Raw genomic sequence first — 13,083 nt, 5'->3', positions numbered from 1 at the left:
AAACTATTCAGAGTAACTGTTGGTTCTTTGTGTGAGAGAGCTTTCTTAAAAAAAACTCTAAACATGCTCCGTACAATAAATCTATATTTTGACCTTGGACAAAGATTTGAGAATTTACATAACATTCATGCTTCATTATGCATCAAACCGTAGAATCAGATAAAATGATTCCCACTCAGAGCTAAGAATGTTGGTCCTCTTACAGTCTCTTAATTTAATCATCACACTCATCCTCACTGTCAACATCTTTTTCTTTCTCTTTATCCTTTGGAGGAGGTGGAAGATCCAGCCGGGCCCATGACATTGGCTCTGCCTTCTTCAACAAAACCTCAATTTTGGTAGCCATCATGTTCACCAAACTTTTACTTGCATCGATCACCTTAGGTAAAAGCAAATAGACAATCTTAAAATTATTAAAGTCATGCTTTGTTTGTATTGTGGTGCTGAAGTTTATATTAAAGCAATGATTTGGAGTGGAAATTCCTTTAGGACCAGAACTACATGCTTTAGAATAAAATATTGTGAAATTACAATACTTTTTCATATGCAGAGACAACTTTGGGAAACCTTTTATTATTATTATTATATCCAGTAACACTACTGCCACAAAATGTATTCACTTCAAACTTTAATGAAAAGAAGTATGATAAAAGTACTACAACTGAATACTCACCCCCCACAAACTGATCTGCTGTTCAAATTCTTTCTCTCCTTCAAATATAATGTGGATTTTGAGCTGCAAAGAATAAAAAAAAAAGCCTTATTTTGAAAATGTTAAACTACCAGTATACATAATATAGCAAATAATTTTGCGTTGATGTCTTACCACAGTACTGTTCCCCTCCACCGAGCTCAGCTCTGGTATTGAATTTTTGGCATAAATGGAAATGATGACCTGACTTCCGGTTTGGTGCCAATCAAACCTGCATGGTACAACCTTTTTTCCCTGTACACACATAAAAAAAATGTCATCCTCCACTTCAAACAAGATTCACATGTAAACATATTTAATCATTTGGTCTTCAACAAATTATGTTAATTTGAAAGTAGCATTTTGGCCTGCTAGAGCTGCACAGTGTTGTAATACTGTTTTTAATTGGAGTGTATATAAAAATCCAGTGTAATTGCCATCTACAAAATGCAGGGGGGAAAAAATCCAGTGCAAGTAATATAGTTCTTTGACATTTAAATCTCATGGTAGGCACTTACTGTATCTTTCATATTCCACTGATGCTCTCCTCGGGTACAGCCCTCCAGAGACAGAAACGTGTTGAAGTCTGAGGTTTTCCTCTTACAGCAGCTCCAATATTTCATCCTTTTATGAGGAAAGATAAAAAAAGACTTAGGGGCAGTTTACATGGCACGGTTTTCAACCAAAAACGGAAAACTTTGTATACCTTTTGCAGTGTTGTGCCTGAACGCGTTCATTGAACGATAGTTCATGAACTCGTTCATATTTTGGGCGAACGTGAACTGAACGTACTCTATTACTGCCTGATGAACGTTACTGTGAACTCGTTCATTCTGGTGGCTGTGAACGGCACGCTCTCTCAGTTTAACTTCGTTCATAATGGTGCAAGATTTCTATAGAAATGTATTTGTCCCGTTCCGTTCGGAACCTCCGTTGTCCCGTTTATTGACGCTGATCTAACCACTGATGTATGACTGAATCTGATACAACAGCAACACTTGATCACGACACCGGTCATCATCCAATCTCAGTCCACACTCACGCGCATCAGACCATACGAATAACAAACTCTAAATTGAGAATTAATTATTATTTTGGGACAAATCATTGTTTGATTTGCGCACAGAATCCTCCGCTGTCTGGTCGCTTCGATCCGGACTCGCGCTACCGGCAAATCCCTTTCACTGTCCGACTGGGTTTTGATTTCGGCAAATCAGTTTTGACGAATTCAAACAACGTGATTATTGTGAGTCCAACATACATCCAGCCACGCAAGAAAGCATGAAATCGTCCTGAGGGAATAATATACTGATGTGATTTGCTGGCCAATAAACATTTCTGATTATTATTAATAATAAAAAAAAATGATGAATGATGAATAATGAAATAAATGAATAAAAGGTTCAAAGTAAATTTATCCGAAATAAAAAAAACCCGTAACATTATAAATGTACTTGCTGAATAAAAGTAGGCTATTCATTTCTTTAATTTCTTTAAAAGTAGTGTATAATTACAAAAGCTTTCTATTTCAGATTGAAATACTATTATTTTGAACTATGGTTTGTGTGTAATATGACTTTAATCAAAACAAATGTGTTGTCTGAAAACCTTTTAAACACATACGAACCTGAAATTACATAGGCCTACAGTGTTATGTTGGCCTAGCCTATAGCCTACAAATATTTTGAGTGTCCCTCATTTTCCTGTAAAGAACCATGCACGATTGTCCCGCATTTGTTTAGTTGGCAACCCTACCCTCAATGCTATGTAAACCCTGGTTGGATAAGGATTTTAAAATTGGATATGAAGATGAAATCTGACGCATAGTTTCAGTGTTAAAACTGATAACATAATTGCTGTCTGTGGTTTTATATGGGCTGTGGCAATAATTTTGAAAAATAATAGCTCGCAGCAACATATGGAAAAAAAGAACTGAACTAGTTCATTTTTTGAAACTGTGAACTTTAGTTCAAAATGTTTAAGTTTGAACTATGAACTGAACTAGTTCATTTGAAAATTTGTGAACGGAACTTTGAACTAGTTCATGTAGAAAGTGAACTTTCCCAACACTGACCTTTTGACCGTTCATTTACATGACAACAGCATTTTGGGGGCCTGAAAACGCAAACTTTTGAAATCGGGTTTCAAAGTGTACAAAACAGTTACTTTTATCGTCTCCTTGTAAACAACAAAAACATGAATTTGTGAAAATGGTGACGTCATGCGCATTTCATGTCAGTCTATAGGCACGTAGTGTTTCTTTTAGTCGTTTTCGCGGATCCGTGTGAATGAGGATCGTTTTGACAACGTTGTTGCCTGTACGCAGAAAACGCTGAGGAAAAACTTAGGGTAAACGTACCCTAAATTGCAGAATCCGCAGATATATCTGAGATTTCTACATCTACACTTTTCTAGTAGTCATTTTCAGTTTTGATCGGATGCTAATTTACCCTTCATGGAAGATAGGTACACCAGCATGATACAAACACGTCTCGTCATCACTGGCTTGTCCGCTGAATGTCTAAAAAAAAAAAGAATGAGAATCCATTGTTTATATGATGAACTAAAGAAACTTTATGTGCCATGGTTTCTAATCTGAGAAGCAGAGAGAGTGCGAACAGTACCTTACTGCAGCCTCCATTCTTACAGGACGTCCCTATCTTAATTTCATCACTATCCTCCTCTATAATACAAGAGAGAAAATAAAATACATCAGATTAGAAGACAAATATAGACAGGTAGGGAAAAGGAGGGTCGGGCTTTTCTTACCTTTTATCTCCTGTGCATTTTCTTCAGTTATTTTTAGCTTTTCTAAAGCCTGTTTGAGCGAAGGAGAGATCTTCCGTTGTAGAATAGAGAAAGGCTCATCTGGACTACAAAGACAATTAAAAATGGATGTTTTCAGTCATTTATCCTTAAGAGGTTCTAACATCAATGTGAGTTTTGGCTGGGTGGACTGTTAATGAGAAGAACTTGTTCTCTATAGTAGATTTAATGCTGCATTACTTTATCTTCTGAACATCTGAACTAATGAGCTGGAAAATACAAATGGGGAAGACCCTGTCCTTTCCAAGTGCGTTTTTACCTTGGTCGCTGAATAGACTCCAGAGGTTTTGGTGTTTGGGTGATGCATTCATCACATTTTTGCTTCACGTCATTCACGTTCTTGTCCGCAGAGAACTTTACCTCTGGTTTAACAGGCTCAGAGGGCTTCTCCTGATTATGGGGGCCTTTCGTGCAGCCCTAAGAGATTCATAAATACAGACAAACATTTCAAGACTTAGCCATTTCAATATAATTAGATATTTATAATTTATATGAGCAATTACACAACTCTCTATGAAAATGATCATTCAGTCTCATCACAGACGAGTTGTAGCACTCACAGCAATACTGAGGAAATCTGAAAAGTCAGTTGTTCGTCTCTTGCAGCAAGACCACCCCTGGGAAGCGATGCAAGACACAATTTAATAGGTTTAACTCTGAGTAACAGTGACATATTTTCCATAAATAGCCTAAGTAAACTGATCTTTTTGAATGTCCACACCTTTAATGCATCATGAAACACTGGCACTCCAGGGTGGTATGTGCATGAATCTATGGATAAGAAGAGATTGATTCTGAAATGTGACGTCACAGGAATATAGTCACATGTCTATATATTATGTTCACACAATGTGCATCTTATAGTTAGTTTGCTACTCCACCAACTGCTCAACTACAGGATTTTTTGTTAAGACGTTTATATAACTCGCTTGTATTCTAGCCACCTATAAAACAAATATTAATTTACGAAGTCTGTGCTATTGATTGAGTATCATTCAAACGTTAATGACCAGCTTCATTGTAGATGCTTCACTACATTAACATGCTAAATAACGTTAAAATAAAATTAATAGTTGACCCTTTTTAGAGGTGGTCATGTTTTGTTAATAATGAATAAATGTTGTTTAACACAAGTGGGTTTCTTTCCAAATTTACCCTGCTATCAGTCATAGCAATGCAGCTATCGTTTGTAAAAAGTCTTACCATCCGAATTCTTGTCGGGGTCAAAACGTTGTCCACATCCTTTATTATAACACAGTGCAGACATAATGTTTGACAAAAATGCAAAAGTATGTTGTACAACGTGTTCAAAAGGGAATGGTCCGAAGTCTTTACTAGCTAGCTGCTGCTGCTTCCCGTCGTGAGGTCCCTTCCGGAATCTTTCGTGAATTTCCGTAAGTTGTCGTTCAGAGCTTCGGCTCCAATCGTGTATTTTCGGAATGTTTCGGAACTGGAATTACGGGATCACAGATTGGGAGATGAGATGCGCCGCCTAACAGAGTTTAAATAAAAAAACACAGACAAGGCTGTGCATGAAAACGAACCTTGTTCAGTACTATTTCACTCCGTCACATGAAATGATTGTTTTGTTTATTTTGTTGCATACCATGAACATGCTATTTTTTATATTAAAATAACAATAAATACGTTTTAGCGATATTTTAAAGAACATACATTGTTTTGTGCGCTCTATGTAGCGTAAACACATTATTCTAATTGTCTGATGTTTGTATTAGATAATGTTAAGATCCTATTGTTGCAATGGGACAGCAGCAACAACACCAACTCCGGTTTCGTTTGCGCATTCACGGGATAACGTGCGCTCGTGAGCGCGCTTTAGGAGGTGCGCGCTCCACTGATTACAGTCTACTGTGAGTGGCAGTGAGTCCTGTATGGCAAAGAAGTGAAGGATGTAGTTTCACAGAGCGGGCTCCTGGATGTTTGTAGCGAAGAGATTTCTTTCTCACTAAGCCAGAGGTAAGAGCTCATTCACATATTTTTTGATGCACTAAATATCGAAGAATAAGACTGCCCGCTCTCGGTAACAAACATATTTTACGACTCCACAGCGTTGAAAGTTTCCTTTGATTACAACCGTATTTTAATGGAGAGTCGTGCGTGCATCTGAGATTATAGGTTTTGTTTGACATGATCAAAGTTATTCACTTTAAATGCAATACAAATATAATGTCAAACTGTGTAATTTAGCCACATTTTCTCTTATTGCACATTTCTTTCAAGACTATTTTAATATTATTTACTGTGAGTGTGTTTCACATTTGTTTTGGGTGATTAATCGTCATGTGTGCTCTTCGTTGCTATTATAAATCTTGCAGTGAGATTAGGCTACCATTTAACTCCAATGAGAACAGGGTCAGGTATTTATTATCATAATTTTTGTCCAAACAATTTAATCCAAACCAAGGGCTTCTGAATAAATAACTGCCATCACATTTATTTGAGCAATAGGGATATGTCTTGATGAGATAAATGCCCTAGACTGAAATGGTTTACTGCATATTTCTCTTATTTGCAGGGTAACTGGATGATGGCATGGCTATAAACAGCTGCCCAGGGGGCAGTATGAGGATCTGCCTCACCAGTTTCTTCTTATTGCTCCTTTACCCGCTTCCTTGTTTGGGGCAACTGCAGGAGCGAGGGTCCTCCTCCTTTCAGTTTACTGCCTCCATCTACAATGCCACCATTTATGAGAACTCTGCAGCTCGGTCATACATTAAGACAGAGGTTAAAATGGGGATTGCTCTATCTGAGTTGGGCCCTTTGGACATCAAATATTTAATTGAATCTGGAGACGAAGAGGGGCTGTTTCAGGCTGAGGAATTTGTGCTGGGGGACTTTTGCTTTCTCCGCATACGGACTAACGGTGGGAGTGCTGCCATCCTAAACCGCGAAGTGCAGGATAATTATACATTAACAGTTAGGGCAACCGGCAAAGGCATGCTGGAGGCTTCTGTGATAGTTAATGTGCAAATTATGGATATGAACGACCTCCGACCTTTGTTCTCTCCCACTTCTTATGCCATTGATATTCCAGAAAGTACTCCGTTGGGAGCAAGTGTGGCTCAGGTGACCGCCACTGACGCAGACATCGGCTCCAATGGCGAGTTTTACTATTTCTTCAAAGACGATGTGGAGGAGTTTGCTGTCCACCCAACCAGTGGGGTGGTATCACTCACAGCCAAGCCTAATGCAGATAGCAACCGCAGATTTGCCCTTGAAGTTTTAGCAGTGGATCGTGGAATGAAGGTTTATGGGAACAGTGGTATTAGCAGTACAGCCAAACTAGTGATCAGTGTTGTGCGTATCAATGAGTTTGCACCAGCACTGAAAGCAATTGCACTTTACCCTGAAATATCAGACAAAGAGCCAGTATACGCCATTGTTACTGTTGAAGATTTGGACGAGGGACCCAATGGAGAAATTGAGTGGGTTGCCATTATTGCAGGTGATCCGCAGGAGCAGTTTGTCCTTGACAGAGCTCCTCTTGGAAATGAGTACAAGCTGAAGATGTCTGAAAAGGTCAACTGGGATAAATTTCCTTACGGTTGCAATCTCACCTTTCAAGCCAAAGACAGAGGCACACCACCAAGGTTTTCCAACACTCAGACTATTCAGCTCTTGGTGAAAAAACCACAGTCTGTGAAGGTGAATTTTGAAAAGAAGATTTACAAAACCTCAATTATCGAGATTGCACCACCAGGGACCATAATAGAGACTGTGAGGATATCTCCAAGACCGCCGGTCATCAGTTACGCCCTAAGCCTGACCTCAGATTCAATTTATTTTATCATTAATCCACTCACTGGTGTCATCTCAACAGCGCAAGAGCTTACCACATTAAGCCAGGAGCTCCTTGAGTTGAAAGTGATGGAGATAGTGAGTGGCATGACGGCAAAGGTGCAAATTACGGTTGAGGATGCTAACAACAACTCCCCAATGTTTACGAGCACGTCTTATGATGTTTCTGTCAATGAGAGCATCCCCATTGGCACTGTCATTCTCACTGTATCAGCGGTGGATGATGATAAAGGTGACAATGGGTGCATAACATACAGCATAGCCAGCCTTCAGCCCCTCCCGTTCATCATCAACCACAATACAGGAGAGCTGACAACATCCAAAGAACTGGATTTTGAATCATCTTTGGAGACATATGTGTTCGCCGTCCGAGCCTCAGACTGGGGCTCGCCTTATAGACGAGAAAGTGAAGTCAATGTCACGGTACAAGTGTTGAACATTAATGACAACCAACCCCTTTTTGAGCGCGTGTCATGTAAAGGTACGATAGGGCGTGATTTTCCTGTGGGCCAGACGATCATCACCATGTCTGCCATTGATATTGATGAGCTTGGGCTGGTTAAATATGAGATTATGTCTGGAAATGAACAAGATGTCTTCAGTCTTAACCCAGACTCTGGGATGTTGTCATTAAGAAGACCCCTCACTGCAAAAATTGTAAAGAACGAACAGTTCAACTTGATAATAGCTGCATCAGATTCCGAGCTGCTTTCCGAGCCCACCTTTGTAAATATATCATTGGTCAGAGGCAGAATGGCAGCAAAGAGTTTTAATTGTCAAGACACAAAAGTTGCACAAAAGTTAGCTGAGAAACTTTTGAAAAGAGCCTCCGCCATTAGCAAATCCAAAGTCGATGAAGGCTACACAGATCTGTTCTCTGTCAACAGACAGACGCCTCAGTTTGAATCCTTTCCATCAGATATTGTAGTTCGAGAGGACATGCCTGTGGGAGCCAGTGTACTTCAAGTGAACACGAATGATGGTGACACTGGCTTCAATGGTCGTGTCCTGCATGTCATATCAGATGGGAATGTCGACAGCTGCTTCAATATTGACATGGAAAGTGGCCTAATTTACATTTATCAGCCGTTGGACCGTGAGCAATCAGATCGGTACCTCCTTAACATAACTGTATATGACTTGGGCTTTCCACAGAAATCCAGCTGGAGATTGCTGAGAGTTAACATTGATGATGTGAATGATAACAGCCCAAAATTCTCCCTCAAGAGCTATACTGCCCTTGTACCAGAGAACGCAGCCTTCGGCACAGAAGTGATCCAGGTCACAGCCTCAGATGATGATCTCGGTCAGAACAGTGAAATCTCATACACCTTGTTAACAAACACCCCTATGTTTGCCATTAACAGTGAGACCGGCTCTGTTTATGTGTCTAGTCAGTTGGATAGGGAGTCCATCTCGGATTTCACCCTCAAAATTCAGGCTAGAGATAAGGCAGAAAGAGGGAATCAGATGTTCTCTGAGACAACCCTGAGAGTGTACCTCGAGGATGTAAATGACTGTGCCCCTATGTTTATTCCCAGGAGTTACAGTTGCCGTGTGTTGGAGGACATTCCTATAGGTGCAGTTATAGCTTGGCTGCAAACGCAAGACCCAGACATTGGATCTGGTGGATGGGTGAAATATTACTTGTCCAATGACTTCAATGGGACATTTAAGATCCATGCTGAAAGTGGCGCCATTAAGGTGGCCAAGGACCTGGACTATGAGAAGCAACAATTCTACAATCTCTCAGTGGTTGCAGAGGACTTGGGTTTTCCAGTGAAACTTCGCTCTGAGTCTTATCTTGAAGTGGAAGTCATTGATGTCAATGAGAACCTCAATGAGCCATACTTCTCAGAATTTGCTGTGAGGGGAAGTGTGAAGGAAAACTCTCGTCATGGAACAAGTGTCCTCCAGGTGACTGCTCAAGATGATGACAAGGGCAGAGATGGAGTGATCAGATACTCTATCAAAGCTAGAAGTGGTCTTGGAAGGTTCTCCATTGATGATGAAACAGGTATCTATTATTTTATTCTTTATGTGCTTTTTGGTTGTGTTGTCTACTATGTTTTATCTCTTTTGATGACTAACCAGTCCTGAGTCGATGCTTGCATAATAAAACAAAACCTGTGAACATGGTTGTGAATTTATGCCCTAACATTTTACTGCAGTGTGCTGACTGAATGGTATTAAAAGGTCAATGTGACGTTATTTGTCTTGGCAATGAATTTGTGCTCTGAGTCTACAATTGCCTCTGAAATTTGCTGCCACTGGAGAAGACCACTGACCTAGAAAGGTAGGACTTAACCTCTGTGTGGTTTGAATCAGTGTTCTTCTGTGATTTCTAACACAGTCTGTGTTTCAAAATCTGTTATGTGAGATCTGATATTTGCAATATTGAAGAAGAAAAGCTGCTCAGTTACTTGTACAACTTGTTGTGTGGTGCCTGCTTCACTATTAATTACAACTAATGACTATTGATTAGAGAACTACAACGGGCAGTGGGATGTAACTGTGGTTCCCCATTCACATGTCAGCTAATTAGGCTGAGCCTGTTAATCAGGCCCCTGTTTAAAGTAAGCGAGTGGTGCACAATTGTGCCAGAACCTCAAATGAGCATGGATTTTCCACAGAGAATTGAATGCCCTACCAGCAGCAAAAGACAAGTTGTAGGGGAAGCGGATACATGAGAACAAGAATTGTCTTTTATCTTCAAAGTAAAACTTCTGGGACAAGGAAGGACAGTGGCATTGGCTCAGCACGCCCGCCACATATCTGCCTACCAACATTCATTTAGCTGCCATGTTGCATGGTGTGTTATGAGTCCTTGACATTGTCACTAGATTTTTGAGATGATTGAAAGTGGGCAGTTCGTGCAATACACTTCCAAATAAGCAGAAATCAATCCCACTTGATCTTGGTCGTCAGACGAGATGTGTCGTGTTGAAGTTCATAGTTTGTATGTAGAGTGTTTCCGATTTAGGAAGTCTCTTTGCGCAGATGCGAAAGTGAACTAAAAAGGCTGGTGGGATTTATGAAGGCCTTATCGGCAGAGCACTCTGCTGCTTTGAGCAGGCATTGGTATTCCTGCCCACACTTTGGGAAATAAATCAGAGTGCACTCTCACTCAGACGCCTGTCGAGAAACAAGTTCAGCTCTAATTTGCCTCTGAGATTTGGCCTCTTTTTCTCCAGAGTCAGGTTATGTCAAAATCTCTTAGACACCTGCGTAAAGGACCGATTATACTGCACAAGACTGAAGTATTCTGTTTAGCTTTTTGAAAGATAACATATTTTTGGAGCGTATGGGAGTTGAGGATCTTTACCACAAGCCCACTTCCTCTTACAGACTTGAACTTTGATTGTAATTCAGGGGAGATATCAAGGGTTTTCCTTTTAATGCCTGCATGGCATACAAAGGAAACGTCTCTCTCACCGCAACAAAGATGTAGATTTGGAGTAGAATGAGAGGGAAAGGGAAAAGATTTATGTTGAAAACCTTGCATGAAAAGAAATGCACTTGATCTTGTTTGTAGGTATTCAGGATGACTTGATGGCTAAGTTCTGCCTGATTATGTTCTAAATTCTGACAAGTTATGAATATTTTATTGTTTACATCTTAAAATATGAACTATAATTTTTTTCTCAGGGAATTTGAAATTAAAATGGTGACAGCAAATGGTATGAATAATATGAAATTACATCAAGGCTACCATCTTATTTAGAGCAAAACATCTGCTATCAAAAAAAATAGCATGTGCGTCAATTGTTGCATAGCAATAGCATTGTTTTGCATTTGAAATGATTATTTCTGTAATTTGCGAGTACTAGCTATAGAGGATAATTAGGACCTCTTTAATACATAATCATCCTTTTAAGTCTGTTAGTTGAAGGACATGGCAGTGATTTTCTGCCTTCTAGCTCCATATGCTGCCCTTGATGTTTATAATACACACCTGTTGGTTGACTTTCATGAATAATGATAAATGCTAAAAGCAATGGCTTGTAAAGCAAAAGAAGCAGATGGATTTAGTGCTGTTTTCAATGACATGTGGTTTGAGATTCACAATCAGCTGAAAGTCAATTGCATCGTGTCAAATCATTTGCATTGCTCTAGTCGCTTTTGCGACAGCAAATTAGCATCTCATGTTCAAATGTTTTACAAAATCAGGCACTTAGTGTAAATCTGTGTCTCTTTAATTTGAGCTGGGACAGGCCTTGTGTTTTGTAGAATTTCTGATCCTCAGCATCAGAACCTGTGGGAATCGATCAAAACATCCTCAGCATCAAAGCTAGAGTCTTTGAATCAAAACTGTGGAAAATATGTCTGAGTCTGTAGAGTCCTGTCCCAGACAGCACTGAAACTTTGTGTCTTTTTTTTATGCCATCTGTCATATTTCTGACTCGACTGATGTTGTTTAACAGTGTATGAATGTATAGAAGCAGAGCGCTGTATACTGAGCGTGAGCATTATTTGCTTGTGTGACATCAATTTTACAGCAGTTTGGCTGAAAGGTTTTTGTACATGATGAAAGTGTGGAATGTGAAATGATATCAGTGAACTTTCCACATTGTCACTGAGGTTAAATAGTTATCTCATGTCAAAGGTTTTGTGGATACTAAAAAGCAAATTTCAAATACGTTTTTAACATCTTCGGAAATTTCAAAGGTTGTTTACTCCTAGAAAACGCTAGCTATTTTAAGACTATATGTTTCATATTCCCTGAGTTGCAAGACGTGGATGTAATAAGAGTGCATTTGACTGAATTTCAGGCTGAATTGCACCCCAATTTACTTCTATTGCAGTATAACAAATCTAGCATGCTTAAAGGAAGAAACGGCTCATTAGTGAACCTTCTCTCCATCTATCAAATTAACTTTAGCTGGAAACATCTAGATGAATTGGCACATTTTTCATTCTTCTGTCTGGGGATTAAATAGCTCAAAATGTTTATTTAAGTGTTGACTTTTGCTTATGACAACTGGTCATAAACAAATATTTTAGCTTGGTAACCTGAGGGTTGTTCCATAAAGGCCGCTTAGAAAAGCGGGGATTAAAGTCCAACACCTGACTTGAATTAACCAAACAAATAAGTTGGGGCTAAAATGATTTCATAAAAGGTAATTGAAGTCCACGCATTCCCACTAATTTGATCAAGTTTTATCTTGATAATTGTGTGTGCACGCGTTTCTTAAGCAGCCCTAGCTGATCCATCGATCTATCATCAAACAGATATATTTTGTGCTGTTTTATGCGTTTGAAACATGGTGTTTTCCTCAGTGCAAAACTTACATTTCACAGGTATATTCTCCATCCGTAAATGTTAGAAAGTCGTGCAAATATTTCCATTTTGCTGCTAAACTTCACATTGAACGAGCGCTGCTGCGCGCATGCTCGCTAAATAGGACCGCAATAATTCTGATTAAAATATTCACTTTGCTTGGAAAATTAATATGCAATATTTTATAACACCAGAAATATCTTCTAACTATAATAATTTATATTTAGGATGTTAGATAATTTGCGGTGAACTTATAGCTCATTGCACTCATATATTTTATACTTGTAAAATAATAATAATAAAAATGAACACAAGTAATTCAGGGAAGAATTTTTTCAAGAAACCAAATATAATAAAGATACAAAATATAGTTTTGGGTATGACCTATGCTATTTAATAAAGATGAGTTATACTTATTTAGAATGCTGAGCATTACAGCTTTAACAGCAATAAAAAATAAAATAAA

At 39.0% G+C, this 13,083-nt stretch overlaps 2 protein-coding genes across 8 annotated transcripts in view; one reads left to right on the top strand and one right to left on the bottom strand.

Moving 5' to 3' along the window:
* Nucleotides 1-70: 70 nt before the first annotated feature.
* Nucleotides 71-4,894, bottom strand: chordc1b (cysteine and histidine-rich domain (CHORD) containing 1b). The gene is made up of 11 exons (XM_082158238.1): nucleotides 4,721-4,894; nucleotides 4,239-4,288; nucleotides 4,078-4,134; nucleotides 3,777-3,934; nucleotides 3,461-3,564; nucleotides 3,316-3,374; nucleotides 3,142-3,212; nucleotides 1,210-1,315; nucleotides 827-946; nucleotides 674-736; nucleotides 71-379 (listed from the first exon to the last, which is right to left on the bottom strand). Exons 1-11 carry the CDS (start codon nucleotides 4,782-4,784, stop codon nucleotides 215-217), a joined length of 1,017 nt encoding a protein of 338 aa, XP_082014364.1. The 5' UTR covers nucleotides 4,785-4,894; the 3' UTR covers nucleotides 71-214.
* A 479-nt stretch (nucleotides 4,895-5,373) lies between these two features.
* fat3b (FAT atypical cadherin 3b) overlaps nucleotides 5,374-13,083 on the top strand; it is a 58,315-nt gene continuing 50,605 nt past the window's right edge. For all 7 annotated transcript variants that reach the window (XR_014202315.1, XM_082157476.1, XM_082157474.1 and 4 more), the window contains exons 1-2: nucleotides 5,374-5,494; nucleotides 6,054-9,353. Coding sequence is in view for 6 of the 7 variants with exons in the window: in XM_082157476.1 (XP_082013602.1) it covers nucleotides 6,071-9,353 (3,283 nt within the window). In the remaining variant the exon portion in view is untranslated. The remainder of the gene's footprint in view (nucleotides 5,495-6,053; nucleotides 9,354-13,083) is intronic.

This window comes from Leuciscus leuciscus (assembly GCF_965113295.1).
Source record: "Leuciscus leuciscus genome assembly, chromosome: 24".
In the NCBI taxonomy this organism is placed as follows: Eukaryota; Metazoa; Chordata; class Actinopteri; order Cypriniformes; family Leuciscidae; genus Leuciscus; species Leuciscus leuciscus.
The sequence above is the reverse complement of the archived record's forward strand: the minus strand, read 5'-3'. Positions and strand labels throughout refer to the sequence as shown.

What these genes read in the sequence shown, in the direction of transcription:
- chordc1b (XM_082158238.1), bottom strand. Translation starts at nt 4,784, where the DNA reads ATGTCTGCACTGTGTTATAATAAAGGATGTGGACAACGTTTTGACCCC. An exon ending in TGTTTCATGATGCATTAAAG is followed by an intron (nt 4,135 to 4,238) that starts GTGTGGACATTC and finishes ATCGCTTCCCAG; the next exon opens with GGGTGGTCTTGCTGCAAGAG. An exon ending in AGAATGGAGGCTGCAGTAAG is followed by an intron (nt 3,213 to 3,315) that starts GTACTGTTCGCA and finishes TTTTTTTTTTAG; the next exon opens with ACATTCAGCGGACAAGCCAG.